General features: G+C 37.6%; 1 protein-coding gene and 1 pseudogene across 24 annotated transcripts in view; both read right to left on the bottom strand.

Moving 5' to 3' along the window:
• TMCC1 (transmembrane and coiled-coil domain family 1) overlaps positions 1 to 19,686 on the bottom strand; it is a 390,104-nt gene that overhangs the window by 9,481 nt on the left and 360,937 nt on the right. For all 23 annotated transcript variants that reach the window (XM_077116458.1, XM_077116460.1, XM_077116461.1 and 20 more), the window contains one exon: positions 16,304 to 17,238. In XM_077116458.1, coding sequence (XP_076972573.1) covers positions 16,304 to 17,238 — 935 coding nt within the window. The remainder of the gene's footprint in view (positions 1 to 16,303; positions 17,239 to 19,686) is intronic.
• LOC143646973 (glia maturation factor beta pseudogene) overlaps positions 17,171 to 19,686 on the bottom strand; it is a 44,240-nt pseudogene continuing 41,724 nt past the window's right edge. Inside the window, exon 2 of the transcript XR_013157767.1 lies at positions 17,171 to 17,238. The product of XR_013157767.1 is annotated as a glia maturation factor beta pseudogene (transcript). The remainder of the gene's footprint in view (positions 17,239 to 19,686) is intronic.

Raw genomic sequence — 19,686 nt, 5'->3', positions numbered from 1 at the left:
ACAACTCCTTGGATCTTATTCATCAGCCTGCTGAACTGTGCCTTTTTCAGAGACAGATAACATCCCAAAATTTTCTTTTATCCTTGTTTTTAACTGCTGTGGCTTGCTGAACCAAAGAGCTGAATTTGATACAGGTTCAATGTCCTTTCCTTCAAGAATTAACTCATCTTTCTGGGCTTGAGATACTAAACAGGAAACATCTGGCCTAATTCGAACCCTGTGGATGTATTTTTCACCCAAGAAATTTCGGATTTCAACCAGAGATCCACTCTCCTGAATAACAATGTTGATGGGGGAAGTGAGCATACACAGACCTCATTTTGTAACGGAAGCTCAGTGTAACACCCTTGATCGTGTTCTGTTCATGACTACAGATAGTACAGTGCTATCTTCCCGCCACCGGTCAACCCGAAGCCTCTTCTTTTTCTTCCCAAGTAGACTGAGTTCTACAGTGATATGACTGAAGTCCCTTCCCAGCATTCCTCTGGGGCCCTTCACAATAACTGTGCCTCCCTGCAGCGTGATGTCGACATTTTCTGGAATGTCCTCAGTGGTTGCTGACAGTGGTCTTCATTCTCGCAGTAGATGTGGTAAAAAGAGTTCTTTTTTTTTTTTAAAGCAGGAAGTCTGTTTTATTATTTTGTACTGGTCAAAGAGGTGGATAATATCAATGGCAGAAAAAGGTAGAAACAAGAAAGGGTGAGAAGACAAGTTTTATATGGAGATCTCACAGGAAAAAAATCTTGGAAATGGGCACCAGCAGATATAGCTCCAAGAGAGTGGGTAACGACTATGTGAAAATGGTCTTCTCTAGATTTTTCTGTGGCCAATCTATCAGCCTCTTCATTTCCTTTAAAGCCTTGATGGCCAGCAACATACTTCTACTGTTTACCCATTCCTTGGGATGCTTAAGTCTCAAAATTTTTTCTGTTGACATCTCTTCCAGAGGTTGTTTCCCATCCATTTCTACCCCAGTTATCAATCCATTATGCCATGCATTTGAAGACAAACTTGCTATCCATTCCAATGATGACTTTATCTATATTTTGGCTCTCTGCTTATTCATTTGCTAGGAGGGCTGCCTGCAGTTCTGTGGTTTGGTTTGACTGCCATTCAGAAACCCTCTCACTTAAATTTAGAGGATTTCTGGGTCCACAGTAAACACCAAATCTTGCTTATGTGCCTTCTCTCCCATTATTTTTTTGTAGCTACCATCTAAATAAACAGTTGGCATGTGTTCTTGGCCTTTACTAGAACCCTGTCTACCATCAGTCCTGGGAGTTCATGTTGATCTTTTCCAACATGATTGCTTAGTGTCCTCCTTGGTCTCAGAAGTTGCCAGTTGGGGGTATGCTCAAAGTTTACCAAAACCCAAGTTCTTAACCTCTACACTATGCTGCTACTTCAAAAATTAAGAAGTCCAGATCAACAGTCTCTTTATAGGTGAGGAAACTGAGCCAGATCTAAAGCTGATTCAAATCACAAAGCCACAAAGGTAGCTGGACAGGACTAGACTGACATGATGATTTGGAGCTTGATGTCAAGGTGGAGTCAATGGGCAGGAGAAGCAAAGTAGTGAAAAGAATGTGGACCCATAATTAAAAGGGATAATAACAACTGTTAGGGAGGGCATGGAGAAAGTGGAAAACTTATACACCGCTGATGAGAATGTAAAAGGGTACAACCACTTTGGTAAACAATTTGGCAATTGCTCGAAAGAGGTATCATATGACCTAGCAATTCTACTCTGAAGTATATAGAAGAAGAGAAATGAAAACTCTTCACATAAAAACCTGTACATGAATATTCCTGACAGTATTATTAATAATAGCCCCCCAAATGGAAACAACCCAGAAATCCATTAGCTGATAAATGGATAAATAAAATGTGGTATATCCATACAATGGAATATTATTTGGCAATAAAAAGAAATGAAGTTCTGATACATGCTATTGCAGGGATGAATCTTGAAAACATGCTTAATGAAAGAAGCCAGTCACAAAAGGCCTTTTATGATTCTATTTATATGAAATATTCAGAAATGGCATACCAATAGAGACTAGAAGTAGTAAGTGGTTGCCAGGGGGGAATGAGGAGATTGGGGAGTGATAGTTAAGGGATGCAGGGTTTCTTTTAGGTGTAATGAAAGTGTTCTAAAATTGGTTGTGGTGGTGACTATACATATCTGTGAATATACTAAAAGCCAAGAAATTGTGCACTTTAAATGGGTAAATTGTATTGTATGTGAATCATATCTTAATAAAGCTGTTAAAAACCTTGCAGTATGTTTGAAAGTTTTACAATAAATGTTGGGAAAAATGATTATAGGAGTTATATCAAGGAACATTTGGGTTTGAGTCCTGGTTCTGCTTCTCATAATCTGTACAGCCTTGGTTACAGAAAAGTGAGGTTAGCTCACTTTTCTAAGCAAGTTTCCCCATCTATAAAATGAGGGTATTAATCTCTGTCATTTGAGCACACAAGTATTTTGTTTTCTTCCTTTCCATTTTCGCAGCCTACCAAGAAACACGCTAGACTTTTTGAAAGTGTTCCTACTTCTTAATGAGGAAAGCATCACATGACTATGTACTCCCTGAAAGCAATTCAATGGCAATTTAAAAACTTTTTTAGCCAATTAAGATTCTGATTTCCTGTGGTAAATAAATGAGGATCTTAGTCTCACTTTGAGTTCATCACAAGTCAATACCACTGTAACTCTATAAAAAAATTCTAATACTTCACATTCTGTTTTACATGTTTTTCCCCTAAGATTATTACTATTTTATGTACCTCCTTACCCTTTTAGAATTGTTGTTAAAATCAAATAAATATATTGTGAAGAGAAATGTATCAGAAACATTTAAAGTACTACTTGATATGTGAAAAAGTTTCTCTAATTAAATCTTAAACTCTAGAGGCTAGAAAAGATCTCAGCGATCCAGTTAAATCTCTTTCAATAGAGGAATTATTTTTGCATCACTACTGGAAAGCAATCTCTCTTTGAATACCTCCACTAGCAGGGTGTCATTTTTCTTAAGCTAGTTTTTCCCACTGTTAACACATATACAGCTATAAGGAAGTTCTTTAGAAAACTAAGCTACTGTTAACTCTCACCACTTAATTCTTTGGAGCCACAAAGAACAAATCTACTCCCTTTTATGACCTCTAACACCTAAATTCAACAAAAGTAGTTCCCTAACTATTCCTACAGAATTAATCCCTGGTAAAATCTTGACCTTAGGTTCGTCTGTCAAAGTTCATTTTGGATTCAGTCTGCTGTCTGTGGTGTCAACTACCTCTCTGTCTCATGCCATTTGAAAAGATAGGTGAGCTTTCTGATCTATTGTCTTCATCCTGGGTATGTACAAAGGCCAGGCAGATAATGGTAAAGCCAAGTCAGTACTCACAAACTAGTGCTGGGAAATACCCTCTAGCTCCCAATTCTGGGAACCTTCCTTGCTAGAGTGACAAACACTTTATTCTTTTTTTTTTTTTATTAATTAAAAAAAAGAAAAGAAATTAACACAACATTTAGAAATCATTCCATTCTACATATGCACTCAGTAATTCTTAGTATCATCACCTAGATGCATGATCATCATTTCCTAGTACATTTGCATCGATTTAGGAAAAGAACTAGCAAAACAGCAGAAAAAGATATAGAATGTCAATATAGAGAAGAAAATTAAAATAATAATAATAAAAAATATATATATATAAAAGGAAAAAAAACAAAAACAAAAACAAAAGATACAAACAAACAAACAAACAAACAAACAAACAAACTATAGTTCAGGTGCAGCTTCATTCAGTGTTTTAACATAGTTACATTACAATTAGGTATTATTGTGCTGTCCACTTTTGAGTTTTTGCATCTAGTCCTGTTGCACAGTCTGTATCCCTTCAGCTTCAATTACCCATTATCTTACCCTGTTTCTAACTCCTGCTGGTCTCTGTTACCAATGATATATTTCAAGTTGATTCTCGAATGTCGGTTCACATCAGTGGGACCATACAGTATTTGTCCTTTAGTTTTTGGCTAGACTCACTCAGCATAATGTTCTCTAGGTCCATCCATGTTATTACATGCTTCATAAGTTTAGTCTGTCTTAAAGCTGCATAATATTCCATCGTAGGTACACACCACAGTTCGCTTAGCCACTTGTCCGTCGACGGACACTTTGGCCGTCTCCATCTATTTGCAACTGTAAACAATGCTGCTATAAACACTGGTGTGCAAATGTCCATCTGTGTCTTTGCCCTTAAGTCCTTTGAGTAGATACCTAGCAGTGGTATTGCTGGGTCGTAATCCATTCTGCCAGTCTATGTCTTTTGATTGGGGAATTCAGTCCATTAACTTTTAGTGTTATTACTGTTTGGATAATATTTTCCTCTACCATTTTGGCTTTTGTATTATATATATCATATCTGATTTTCCTTCTTTCTACACTTTACTCCATACCTCTCTCTTCTGTCTTTTCGTATCTGACTCTAGTGCTCCCTTTAGTATTTCTTGCAGAGCTGGTCTCTTGGTCACAAATTCTCTCAGTGACTTTTTGTCTATAAACGTTTTAATTTCTCTAACATTCTATATCTTTTTCGGTTGTGTTGCTAGTTCTTCTAAACCGATGCAAATGTACTAAGAAACGATGATCATGCATCTGTGTTAATGTTAAGAATTACTGATTGCATATGTAGAATCATATGATTTCTAAATGTTGGGTTAATTTCTTTTTTTCCGTTAATTAATAAAAAAAAAGTTTTAATTTCTCCTTCATTTTTGAAGGACAATTTTGCTGGATATAGGAGTCTTGGTTGGCAGTTTTTCTCTTTTAGTATTTTAAATATATCATCCCACTGTCTTCTAGCTTCCATGGTTTCTGCTGAGAAATCTACACATAGTCTTATTGGGTTTCCCTTGTATGTGACAGATTGTTTTTCTCTTGCTGCTTTCAAGATCCTCTCTTTCTCTTTGACCTCTGACATTCTAACTAGTAAGTGTCTTGGAGAACGCCTATTTGGGTCTATTCTCTTTGGGGTGCGCTGCGCTTCTTGGATCTGTAATTTTAGGTCTTTCATAAGAGTTGGGAAGTTTTCAGTGATAATTTCTTCCATTAGTTTTTCTCCTCCTTTTCCCTTCTCTTCTCCTTCTGGGACACCCACAACATGTATATTTGTGCGCTTCATATTGTCATTCAGTTCCCTGATCCCCTGCTCAAGTTTTTCCATTCTTTTCCCTATAGTTTCTGTTTCTTTTTGGGATTCAGATGTTCCATCCTCCAGTTCACTAATTGTAGCTTCTGTCTCTTTAAATCTACCATTGTAGGTATCCATTGTTTTTTCCATCTTTTCTACTTTGTCCTTCACTCCCATAAGTTCTGTGATTTGTTTTTTCAGATTTTCTATTTCTTCTTTTTGTTCAGCCCATGTCTTCTTCATGTCCTCCCTCAATTTATTGATTTGGTTTTTGAAGAGGTTTTCCATTTCTGTTCGTATATTCAGCATTAGTTGTCTCAGCTCCTGTATCTCCTTTGAACTATTGGTTTGTTCCTTTGACTGGGCCATATCTTCAATTTTCCGAGTGTGATCCATTATTTTCTGCTGGTGTCTGGGCATTTGATCAGATTTCCCTGGGTGTGGGACCCGGCTGGTTGATAGGTTTTTCTGTGAAATCTCTGGGCTCTGTTTTTCTTTTCCTGCCCAGTAGGTGGCGCTCGTGGCGCTCGTCTGTCTGCGGGTCCCACCAGTAAAAGATGCTGTGGCTCCTTTAACTTGCCAATCCGAATCTCGCAGTCGGCCCGGGAAACCGCGCGTGGAGGGGAGGTCGCTGGCCACCGCGGCTTGGGGGAGTACCGGTCCAAATTGCCCAGCTGGCCCGAGACGCCAAGCATGGCGGGAAGGCCCCGCTATCCAACGTTCCCAGTCGGACTGGGAAGCCACGTGTGTGGAAGCGACCCCGGTCGCCAGCCGCCCCGGCCTGGGAAAGCGCGCGCCCCTCGGGTATCTCACCGCAGTGGATTCTTCCTGCCCGTTCAGCTGTTCCAGAATGGGGTACGCTGTCTTTTTGGTCTCTGTCGTGGCTCTGGGAGCTGTTTCGTATTGTTTCTGTTTCTTTAGTTGCTGTTCTGGGGGAGGAACTAAGACCCACGCATCTTACTAAGCCGCCATCTTCTCCGGAAGTCGACAAACACTTTATTCTATGTTACAGAGGTCAGGTGAAAAGAACCAAGGATCAGGAGAGCCTTCCTGTTTCAGCGAACTATCTCTGCAGCAGGAAGTGTAATTGGGAGATGAAGGTATAAACCAGTCTACTTGGTAATTCTGCCTAAAGCTCAGGAGTTTCATATACATACTTCTAGATGAAAAGCAAAATTGCCTTCACACTTATGTTTCATTTATCCTTATGTTTTTTTTGTGAGCATCCATCAATTGAAGGGGAAAGAAATAAAGTAACAGAGGAACAGCAGTCCAGAAACTTGCCAGGTGACAAGTATAGCAGGCAGATTATGGTACAAAGTATGTTTTTAATACTTCACTTGGGAATAGCCAAGAAGATATATCAATAACACCTTAGGCTACCCCTGAGATTTTTACCTGTTTGTAAAAGGGGAAATTATATTATTATATACTACTATATATGATTCAGAGTCTTTGGCAAAAGTTCTCAGCACTTGTTCCTGACACTTTTTTTGTTTTGGGCATGGGCAGGCTCCGAGAATCAAACATGGGTCGATTTTTTTTTTTGGCATGGCTGGTGAAAATTCTGCCACTGAGCCACTGTTGCACCGTCCTGTTACTGACACTTTTTAAAAAATATTTTTGATAAATCTTATCAAATATCCCATATATGGTGTACCACCAATGGCTCACAATATCATCACATAGTTGTGTATTCATCACCATGACCATTTTTTAGAACATTTGCATCACTCCAGAAAAAGAAATAAAAAGAAAAAAGAAAAAAGTCATATGTACCATAACCGTTACCTCTCCTTCTCATTGACCATTAGTATTTCCATCTACTCAATTTATTTTAACCTTTGTCCTCCCCATTATTTGTTTATTCCTTTATCCATATTTTTTATTCATCTGTCCATACCTTAGATAAGAGAAGCATCAGAGACAAGGCTTTCACAGTCACACAGTCAGATTATAAAAGCTATATCATTATACAATCGGTTCCTGACACTCTTGAACCTTATTATAAGCCTATGTTTACCATATGTCAATGGTCCTAAAAGCTATTTTCAGACCTGATTTGGTTCACTTATTAATATTTTATCTAAAAACTCCCCATTTACACTCCTTCTACTTTACATCTTCTTCTGCATTTATAGATGCTTTTTTTATTATGCAATTTTTACCAGTTGATGTATCTACTCAGCCCGGGTTTCGGAATCAGACTTGGATTCAAATCTTGATTCTTCCTATCAGTGTAGGTAATGGTTTCTTTGTATAGGGAAAATTTTACTTATTCCAAAAGGCAATTGTGAAGATTACATGAGAAGACAGATGTCAAATGCCTGGGTCAGAAGAGGTGCTCAGCAAGACATCTGGTTTTATTTTTCTCTTTCGTGATCCTCCTAGTTCTCCCCAACAATCCCTAGCTAAGTGGTTCAAAAGGAGACTGCCTGTAAATGGCCACATGGTCTCAAGTGTCCTGTGACCCCACTATTTACTGCTTCTTTCTTCTAATTTTTTTGTGTGGGGATAGATAAAGCTTCAATTTCTTTATCTATCCTCACATTCCCAGATCATTTTCTCTTTCCAAATCTTTTTACTCATTCTACCTCTACAACATCTTCTCTTAGTCATATAATATGACTTCTACCTTGTGATCTTCCCTCTAGACTTAGAATTACTGGCTGTTAAAGCCAGAAGAGCTGTGGAGATCATCTAGGTCAGTGGTTCTCCATCTTCTTCATACCTTCCTTCACCCACAATCTGCCAGGAACATGCAAACACGTGAAATTCTCCTAAAAAGGAAGGCAACATACTATAGGTTGCTGCCTAGACACAAACAGGATTTGTGTCAATGTATTGACTGTAATTCTACTCCTGTTCCTTCCACCTTCTCATTTACAGAGACGAAATGGAGATCTAGAGCTTTCCCATGTCAACCTGCTGATTAGGTAAAGATTTAATATTTTTTTCCCTCTAGATACTTTTTGTCACCCCACTCAATAGTTTTAGCCTGCTAAAATACTTCTCTTAATCAGATATTCTAATTTGTCTTCTGTTTAATGCTGCCAAGCCTTCCTTGGTCAAAGTGAAATTCAAATTTTCTTTGTTTCCTATGTAGAGAAAATGGCAAACATTATAATCCCACTCATTTATAGTAATATAAAGAAAAGAAATAAAAGTTTAACCTTAGATATGAATAAAACATTTCAAAAGCCTAGACTTTGTTTAATCATATTTTCTATTCTACATATAATAATGATATTTTATTAGTTATAACATGCATAAATCCATAATATCTAGAAAACTCCTTACTGGGATGGGTAATACGCTACTACAAGAAATAAACAAAAGAGGGAAAACATCTTGGAGTTGGATGTTTCAATTAAATAATTTCCATCTATATATTATCTTTCCTATACTAAGAATAATTCATTTACCTTCTTTCAATTTGGATATTATATGTTCTGGAATTTTCACTTGTTTTCCAGTATATTCATGGTGTTTTTCCCAATGACATTATACATATGGGCTTACTGTGCAATGCTCTCTTCTTCATAAGCCTCTCTCTGCCTTCTTAGTTTCTCAGCAGGAGGGCCAGCACAAGCATACATACAGGCTCCTGCCACTTCCCTGGCATGTTCACCAGAAAATTCAACTAGCTCCATTCTCTGGCCTGTCCCAAGCTTTCATTTAAATTGATGAAACTGTAATCGAAAAATCACGATTTAAGGGATGACTTTTATTACTGAATCATTATATAGATATTCCTTTTTGCTTTCTGTTATGCTGGAGTAGACAGAGGGAAATTTCTGAAATCTTTAAATTGTAATTCAGCTGCCTTGATTTCTGATAATAATTGTATAGCCCTTATCTTCTGCCTCTGTGATTGTAAAAACCTTGTGATTAACCTTCATTTGTACCTTGGTATCCAGTTTTTATACCCTGTTTTTCAACTTTAGAGTCTTGTAATTACTAAAGGTAGCCCCTAATGTTTGTTAATGAAGAGTCTTGGGTCTGCCCTGAACTAACCCACCTCGAGTCCAAAGTTATCTTGATGATGGAGACTGGACCTAAGCAAAGTGGGCCCGCTGGACATATACAGTAGCTTAGACTTACACCTATAAATCACCTATACTCTCCACCATCTTCTTACACCTGTTCTGTAACTAAGCATGTAATCTATCTGATTATGCTCAGTAATTAGATCACCTTTAATCACATCATCTGTGGCCCCTGTACTCATTATCCTAAATCCTACCCATCCTTTTCTCTAATAAAACTACCCGAACTACTGTAGTTTGGGGAGAGATTTTGGGCCACTAGGCCATCTGCTCTCCTACTACGTACATAGTAATAAATTCTTTCTCTCTTTGAAACCCTGGTGTCTCAGGAACTGGTTATTGAGCCCACTGGACAAAAGAATACATGGCCTTTGTCTGGTAACAAAACTACCTTTCCTTTTATGACATGTTTTTTTGTATTCGTGTGAGGGAAGGTGTCTCAAATAAATTTCATCTGATATTTGCAAATCTCCAGGAAGAGTTGAATAGAAACTACTAATCTTCACTATGTCCTTGTGAAAAATAAAGTCCCTCAGAGATTGAGCAATTTACTGGTTGGTCACATTGAAAATTAAAAGCAAGATCTCAAACTGAGAGTCTACCCAAGCAAGGACATTTATCTATTGTCTCCAGAGATAATACTTTATTAGCAAGTAGATAAGTAGCAAAATAGCATTTGGGTAAGTAGAATGAGCTCCATTTTCAGGGAGATGAAACAGACAAACAGGTTAGGAGACTTGGCAAGGTGATACAAAACTGCAGAACTTGAAAGTACCCTAATAAGCAAGATTCATAATGGATCCAGTTGAAACAGCCCCATTAATTCATCAACTAATAACTACCAGCAACTGTTTCCTTTTTCAAGTCATGAGAATTACCTGGAGAATGATGATTTTCTGAAAGAACAGAAAAGTTGCAGCTTTTATTGTATAGCTGAAATCCTATTACATTCACACAAACAGCTGTGTTTGGGTTATGAAAGTAAACACCTCCAATTTGCAAGAAACATCAGGAAGGAAACTGAGAAAGCCATAAACCTTGAAGCTTTTGCAAAATCCAATTAACACAGCATGACAAAATTTCCTTGGTGAACTGAAATGTAGGTGAAATTCTTCACCCACTAGAAGCAAAACCTGCTTAATCTACAAAGTATTAAACACATCCAGATTTTACTGTAGATGAACAATCCCTAAATGAATACTGATCTTGGTAAAGTGTTTCAGTCACTGGGTTAGTCAACACAGTAGTCACTTCCTGGATCAAAGATAAGTCAGGGGCTCTTCTGGGTCAAATTCCTGATGAATGAGAAACTGGGCAATTACACAGGCTGGGACCTCTTCATCAGATGCATCACTCTTTGGCTGTGGCTCAAAAGTTTAGAATAATCTCTAAAAGCCAATGGCACTTCCCTATTTGGGCAATAGGTCATTAGGACAACATAGTTGAATAAACTTGTAGAACAGGTAGTGAGAAAAATAGGAAGAACTAGGTCCAGAGTTGATGCTTAAAGGGCAATTATGGCAGCAGATTACAGTACCATTTCCCAAGTGTGTACTGGGGACCTGGGGTAGCTTCTGCCAGTGTCTGACCAGAATGAACTAATTGGGGTAGGGAACATGACGTGTGGTGGGAGCTTGAATGGATTCCTTGCTGAACTGGGGAAAGTGTATTTTATTCTTATCTTTTGTTACCTCATTTGTGCTGAAGCCTGAAAAAAAGTTAGGGAATAGCGAACTAGCCTCACTGGAAAAGGAAAAAACACAGAATCATCCCTCAAAACTTGCAGGGTAGGCAGTGCATTATTTTAAAGACAAGAAACAGCACACATTAAAGCATACAGGGAACAAATAAAGCCTAGAAGAGCTTTCTTGGAAATTTAGAGGCTGGTAACATGGGTTCTAACATCCTGGCACATCCCAGACCCTTGGATTCCCCCTTGGGTAAAGTATCCTCTTCCTATTTGATGAAAAAATAAAGAAGGAGGTAGCATTTACTGAACTTCTACTCTAAACCAATCACCAAATTGGGTGCTTTCACATACATCATCTCACTTAATAATCTCAACAACCCTGTACAACAGTTGTCATTACTTTATTTTTATACAGGAAGACCTTAGGCTCAGATGAGCGATGTAATTCAAGGCTTCACAGTTAACCAGTGTCAGAACTGGCAAGCAAATTCAGGCTTGTACAACTCCAATTTCATCTCTTCTTTCTCTCTCTCCTTCCTAACATGACCTCTTTTATGACTACATTGAGAAGTGCTCACCTGCCAATCTCTCTTATGGAAGGTTTTATCCTTCATAAGAGTATCTCCTTCATGGACTTTCTATTATAGATGATAGACTAATTTGATCCAATATTCTCAGTCTTTACTTCAAATTTATTGTCCAAACCTAGCTGTATATCCTCTAGAGACTTTCAGAAGACAGGCCTTCTGAAAAAGGGACTAAAATAGCTATATTTGATAATCTGCTTTATGGCCACTGATAGACAGCAAAATTAAAAATTATATTTAAACAACTATTTGTTTAGTTAGAACTCCAGCAGCCTATGCATAATTGGGTTGTTCTTGTTACTGGCTGTTCTACTGCATGTGATTACTGCTAATGGTGACCTTCTCCTTCTGTATTTTGGCTCTTATGACTCAGTGCAATTTAAAATATCCTCGAGCTTAGTACAAACATTCTCAGAAGCTGATTTCAAATGGACAGTAATCCCCTTAAAACAGAAGCTTTCAAAATAGCATTAGTGTTTATCAACTCTAGAAGGGGCTTTAGCCTGCCCTATACTATAAAACATTGCTTTATACAGGTAGTAGCTGAACAGGATTCCCCACCAGATTCCTTAAGGGAAAAATAACAAAAATAATCTGTATAGTAATTGATGAATTTTTTCCTAGTTCTGTTTTCAATTTATGTTGCCAGAGGTTAACTTTTTCCAGTGGTAGCTCACTGATACATTTTATCAGCTATAGGAAAATAAGTGGTCCTCAGTTTTTAGCAGCAAATTAAATATATATTAAACTATTCTACTGTGTGACCTGGAAAAAATTACTTTATCTTTCTGGGTTTCAGTGTACACATATGGAAATGAGATTAAACAAGAAAGATATCTAGGGGCCCCTTCTACGTTTGAAATACTAAGTGGACCCAGTTGCCATTAACCTGCAATAACACTTCAAATGGGATCAAAGACCAACAAAGTAAGATAAATACTATATTTACTGTGTAAAAACATACATAACGGGGGAAATCTTTCAAGTGTAACTGTTTTATACAAGGAATTATTGGTGCAATAAAAGAATTGAGTTGTGGCTATTCCACTTCACTAATTGGGAAAAAAGGCTTTCTTTTTTAAGAATAAGAAGAATCTGAAGTCAGCACAGATCCCATTACTGTAAAAAACTTCTAAACTTTGTCTCCTACCTCCCCAAAATATGCTCTCACTCATATCTGAGAGCTAAGGCAAAGCTCAAAAACTAGACACCTAGTTACTTGTCAAAGGTTGAGGTGGAGCTAAGATTCAAGCTCGGCTACAATGTTTTCTGGACTAGCAAAAAACCAAGAGCACTGTGCATGTGGGTGCTGAAGAAATACAGTTTCTTTACAATTATATTGGTGAAGAGTGAGTGAAATTGTACTCCTTAGGCTTTGGAGTGCTTCTGATTATTCCAAAACAAGCAAACATCATGACCTGCTGCTACTCACTGGGGTACAGAGCAACAGGAAGCATATGGAGTGACATTCTTCAGAAGGGACTTTGAAAAGTAGAAGTAATGGTAAGGGGAAAGGAGGCTCTCCTTAGGTAGGTTTCAACTATTACCTGTACTGTTGTACCAGCATGAGAAAACTTTTCAGAACTTGTGTATTTATAAAATAAGTTAAAAATATTGATTCAAGTTTTAGCAGAATGCACATTTTGACCTAGGAAAGGTCCAATACCCATTGCTAAGTCAGTTAATGCTTCTTAGAGCTAGACTTGCCTTTTAATTGTATAGATTTCAGGATTGAGCCTGAAAAAAAAGCTGCCCTGGTAGAAAAAGAACACTGGCTTTGGAGTCAAAACTGGGGTTTAAATCCCCCCCAAGTTTTACCACATACTGAGTGACCATCTTTGGCAAACTTAAATAACCACTAGGCCTCAATTTCCTTATTTATAAAAACGGGATAACACAATCCACCTGCAGAGTTACTGCTAGGATTAGAGATAACATCTGTAAAGAACTTAATATTATGCACAAAGTAGTTTAGTGAAGCTTTTAGTAGTAGTGTCATCACCACCACTACCACCACCATCATCATCATCAATAATAAGCAATTACACTGTGCATGGCCTTCCTCTTGTCAACTCAAGAGACTGGTAAAATAATCTAAAGCATAGAAAAATAAGCAAAAAATGTATATAGGGCAGCCACATACACATTAACTGGATCTTTGGTCACGGAAGAGTCCCTTGAGTCTATCACTAATCTACTTCCTTCCTAGACAAAAAAGCCAAGCCTATAACAGAGTAATAATAAAAATGAGTAAAGAGCTGCTATAAAAACATGGAGGAGATATGGAAAAGAACTGAGAGTGAGAGAGAGAGAGACAGAGAGAGAGACAGAGAGAAGTAACTATAAAAAGCAGACAAAAGAAAAAAAAATGCAAGCTGTCTGGGAGCATTTATTGTAGAGGCACATAACCTTACACAGCGCTAATCTGAGGGTACTACTCTAAGCCAGGAGCCTACAGTTCATAATAAGGATTCAAGCTACTTCCAAGCATGTGAGGTTCAGGATACTCTGTTAAAAGAAGGCAGAGAAATTCTCCCAAAATATGAAAAATTTTGCTGCTTAAAAGAATAGGCTTCAATTTGTGGAAAAAGTTTCACTTATGTGAAATAGTTCAAAGACCAACAAAGTAAAATAAATACTATATTTACTATGTAAAGACATACATAACGGAGGAGAAATCTTTAAAGTTTAACTGCTTTATACAAGGAATTATTGGTGCAATAAAAGAATTGAGTTGTGGCTTTTCCACTTCATTTTTCGGAAAAAAAGGCTTTCTTTTTTAAAAAACGATTATTCTAAAGCTGGTGTGGGATAACAAAACAGGTGAGATTATATATTATATTAGGACCCACCCCTCACCTTTCTTTCTAAAGTTTTTTCTACTCTCTCTTCATTCCATAAAAGTAGCCATTTACCTACTGCAGAGAATGCAAAGTGTAATGAAAGAAATGCACTTCTCATTAGCTCATAAGTGGCTTGAACTTGATACTTCTCATGAGGTGATAACTGAAGTTCTGTCTTCTGACTTATTTTAAATGGATACATACAAACATGGGCCTTGGGAGATTTGTTCTCTCTGATTTTCTCAAACTGGCCTACATGTGACTTGAAGACATATTACGTTTTATGTGAATTTTAAGCTCTGGAGAAATTTAAAAACTGGAATGTTTTGATATGTATTCAAAATAAAGGGGTCAAAGCAGACAGTTGTTTTTGAGCAACTGATTGTGGAAAGCCTAGGTCTCCATGCTCAGAGGGACAGTAATAGCAGCAGTACTGGCAGCTGCTGCCTAATACCAATTGGGCATTTACAGGGCCAGGCACCTAGTTATGTGCTTTACCTAAATTTCATTCAATTGTCAGGATAACTTTATAAAGGACTACTTTTATTCCTGTCTTAGAAATGAGGAAACAGAGACTTGAGAGGTTAAGAAATTTGCTTGGTTATCTAGGTCAGTAGTAGAAAATTTGAACTTTGTACCATACTATAAAACGCTAGGTTTATAGTATGGTACAAAGGACCAGGTGTTTCATTTTTTGAGTTCATTAAATTCGGTTTTGAGTCCATTAATTCATTTTGTTAATATGTTAAAGAATGTATAAAATAATGAAAATAGTAATATATTTTCACTCACATCTTTATTTCTCTCTCCCACACTCTTTTCTCTTTTTTCCTTTCTTGAAATTTTAGGTTATTACTAAAGAAGGTGGGAAGTGTGAAGAAATGATATAACTTGCTGCTGTAACTTCTCTCAGAGCTAAAATATACATGAACAATTTATTTCTCATAAAAGTTCTGAGATCATCTCATAAAAAATGTATTTGAGGTAAAAAGGACCCACCCTGAGAGATTGTTAAATCCTGAACAGAACTAGGCTTCTCTCTAGTAAGTAGTTGGGAAAGTAACAGAATGTAGGTTACTCCAAAGTCTAGCTGGACCTGTGGCTCCCATATGACTGATCCTTAATCTTCATTAGTGAGGAGGCCTGTCTCTAGCTGACAAAGTTTGGATTTGAATGAGTATTTCATGGGAAATATTTCTCTCTGCATGTAAAGAAAACAAAGTTGGAAAGGACAGCCATTTGGAGAACAGCTAAGAATGGTCCATTATGAATATGTTGGGTAATAATGAAACACAAAAACCAGACCAGTATCTACCTTTAGCAATAGATTATGACTCAAAGAATTTAGGCCTCTGAGAATTCTTTAACTGCTAAAGAAATATCACATGTTTAAGTCCACTCCCATTTAAACACTAGTCAATTCATAATAAAAGTAACAGACATGCTTATCTGAATTTATTTCTAGTCTGCTCTTTCTTCATGAAGTGCCCAGATAAAGTGCGTGTAGAACCAATTATCTACAGAGATCATTACATTTTAGCTGGGTTTTTATTTCTACAGAGTTCAGAGGAATAAATATCTTCTGACTTCAATGTACTATAGCTACAGGCTGCAATGTTTGTAGTTCTGTAATTATAAATAATAGGTGGAATGGTTTAAGAAGATGGGACTTCATTTTGAAGTTTTAAACTGGAGAACTATAGTACTGCTTCATTCCCTGACAAAAATGTTTGATCTCGGGAGTGGTTTATTTTTGCTGAGCCTCTGTTTTGCTCTCTATGAAATGGGAACTCATGCATATATAATATGATGTCTCTAAAGTATTCTAGGCACTCCAGAGAAAGACACTATAAATAACTTTTAAAGCCATTCTCCCATATTCAAAGGGAGAGAACCCCAAACATAAATAATTCAGGATTTTAATTCCATATAACTTACCTATAGCGCTCCTCCTGTAGTGTTTGCATAATTAAGGAATAATCCCTCTGATAATGTTCCTTGAGGGTCTCAAAGGATTCCTCTAGTCTGGCCTGCGTTTCTCGGATCTCCTGGATCTCATGTAGTAGTGCATCAAATCCTGAGCTCTGCATGTCCAGGGTGTTTGTTTTGGAGCTGGATGCTCCTACAGCAATGCCCCCAGTCGTGCTATTGGCTCCCACTGAGCCTGATGTGGCACTAGAACAATCTTCCTCACTACCATATTTTGGGCTCGATTGAAAGTTTGAAATCACCCCCAAAGTCTTCCCCCCATCCTCCACCTGACCTTCCTCTAAAGAATCTTTCAGATTAGAGATGTTGTCTGCACTGCCAAATTTATTCCGAATCAATGAGGCGATCTCTCTGGGCTTTGAGACTACAGCCCCTGCTGCTGAATGGGTAGCCTGGGAGAAACTGGAGAGTCCACCCTTGACGCTGTCTACCACACCCTCACTGAAGCCAGTCACCTTTGCTCCTACATCCTTCAGACCTTGGTGCATGTCCCTGAAGACATCCTTTGGCTGTCGCGGGATCCCATTCTGTTCTACCTCCCGAAGCTTCCGGTGGTAGTGCTCAAGCTTCTTTTGTAGCTGAAGGATGGTTTGGGAGGATTTCTGGTTTTTCTTCTCAAAGACCTGTTTGATGCGGGCTGCCTGCTGCTTGTCTGCACTATTGGCAAGCTTTAAATACTCAGCAACGTTGTCATCCCGAGCTGTTTGCGCAATCTTGATCTGTTCTGTGAGCTTCAGGATCTTCTGCTGCAGGTGAGCGATAGCAGCCTTTGTACGCTGAGGGTCTGGTGTTCCATCCACAGAGTCTGTGTGGATGCTGCCATCGGTGCTAGAGGCCACTGCACTGGAAGTGTGGGCAAGGCTGCTTACTTCCAACCGCTCGATCTAGTATAAAAGCAAAGGGAGATATTAGAAGGATACCAAGAGGATAATTCTGATTCAACGGGTCAAGATGTACTGAAAACTTGTCTATTCTCACATCTCAGCACAAAGATTCCTTCTTCCTGTATAATCCCTATCTTCCACATACAAGTATACTGCTTTAGGCAAAACATATCTCTATAAAAGATTTGCACAGGAAGTAAACTAGAGGTACTCCTTCTTTACTAGAAGATTCATCACAATATTCCTTTAAATAATGAAGCTCCTATTGGGTTTTAAACATGAATTAGTCCACAAACATTCTTTACACATCTATGTAAAACAAGGTACATCCCAATTTCAAATTAATTATCTGCAAACCAGTTAGATACTGAGAGATCATTGTAATTCTGATCTGTACTCTCAGATTATAGTCATCTTAAAATGTTGGCAAGGATAGGTATCTCCACGGTGAGATATAAAAACACAATTTTAATTACAGTGTCTTTTTTCCCCAAATTATGTCAAGGCTGATGGGATCATTCTCTCTTTTCTAACAAGGACATCTAATTGTACCTGGAGACAGGTGGAGGGTAAGAATGCTCCCACTGAAAGTGACAAGGATGAATGTGGTATACTTTTGAGAGGTAAGAAAGAAAAATCCCAAATCACAAGAAACTGTGATAAACTCAGGCAAGATAACTTGAATACTCATGAGCAAGGTCAATAAGAGATAAATAAGTAAACAAGTTGACGACCAATTTCAGGCCATTTGGAGCTCAAATTTTCTGAGTTCTAGCCAGTAAAAGGTTTTACGAGGCAACAGCACAAACACTATCCTTTCGATTGTACAGACAAGGAACTTTCAAAGCAGCTGAAGAAAAAGCCAAGTTGTTGAAGTTTGAAAGCTTAAGCTACCATACTGAAAAGCTTAAGCAAAGCTGGTAAGAGGTCAGGGTTCCTAAAGTCAGAAGTCCCAAAATAAAAAGAGATAGCCCTGAATGTGGATCACTTCAGTAGGGATGGGGAAAAAAGGCTTTACCACTCTCTGTTGAGCAGTAACAAAAGTGAATAATAAAATAACCATCATAGTGCTATAATAATTCCCAATAGGAGTGTCAAGTTATAAGTTTACCACCCTAGAGATTAAGATCATATATTTTTCTTTGGCCCCATCCCCAATCTGTCATCCCCAGTAGCACTATGCTCAAAAGAATTGTATACTTCATGACAATGGTAATATATCAAATAGGAAATATTCATAAAATGCTGATAATTGACTTAGCCTAGGGTTGTCCTATCTTTTTTATTTTGGACTTATCACCTCAATTTGTCCAATAAATATGAATTATGCTGCTCTCTAAGCTCTAAAAATCACTTCAGTTCATTAATGGATTTAATATTATCAGTGATGTGAATAAAAACAATATTACTAATTGTCTTTCTGGATGAACAAATGAGAAAAAAACACTATATTTAAATAGAATCAAAAGATAATTTAATATTGAAATAAATGGCAAAATAAATAAAAAATAATTTTTTAAAATCCAGGCTATCCACAATGGTTAAGGACTGGCACAATATAATAACTTTGGTATAATTTCTTGCTCCTGCCTTGCTCATATTTTGGTGCATGTTAACAAGCAGTGAAATGGCCAGAGGGAAGGCAGCAGAAAGGAAGAAAAGCCAAAGTTCCAGATAACCAAGTTGTCAAGAGTTGCATCAGGAGCTCCTAAAATCCTGCCTCAAGCCTTTTAGGTTTTTGCAAGGCTCCTACTGTTTGATTTTCTTTCTGTATGGGAGTTCAGATCCAATGTAGAACTTGAGATCCCAAAGTACTTCCTCCCTATACCTCTCTACTTTTTTCCCCTCAGGGAAAGGGGCGTAAAGGCAGTGAGTGGTGGTGTGTGGGAAAAGAACATCTGAGAATCTACCACGTGACATGCACTGTACATGTTATCCTTTAGTTCTCACAACAGCCCTATAAAAATTATTTTATTATTTATTTTACACACAAGGAAACAGGGTTAAGTAATTTGCTCAACTTCACAGGACTGGTAAGTGGCAGGACTGGGATTTAAATCCAAGTTAAAGCCTGAGTCCAGCTCAGACAGGAAAGGAATTAAGAATTATTAAATACATAAGTAAAGTCTAAGGTGTGTGCTATTTTACAAAGCAAATCCAACAGTTGGTATTCTTACTACATATATAATATGACCCTAATTGTATATTTATGTTTAATAGCTCAAAATCCACAACAGCATAAAAAGAAAGCAAATATGATGAACACCACTAGATTCAAGATTACAAGGTTACTTATGTATGCTCTAGTTCTCTCACAGGTTTTTTAATTTCAACTTGAATATTAATTTACATGAAGTCTGTTGACTGAAGAAGGGATTAGGTATGGGAATCAAGTTTAACTATTACCACAGCAGGGTCAGCATTGATCATACTGGTGAAAAGATCAGC

The sequence above is a fragment of the Tamandua tetradactyla genome, chromosome 9, assembly GCF_023851605.1.
Source record: "Tamandua tetradactyla isolate mTamTet1 chromosome 9, mTamTet1.pri, whole genome shotgun sequence".
NCBI lineage: Eukaryota > Metazoa > Chordata > Mammalia > Pilosa > Myrmecophagidae > Tamandua > Tamandua tetradactyla.
The sequence above is the reverse complement of the archived record's forward strand: the minus strand, read 5'-3'. Positions and strand labels throughout refer to the sequence as shown.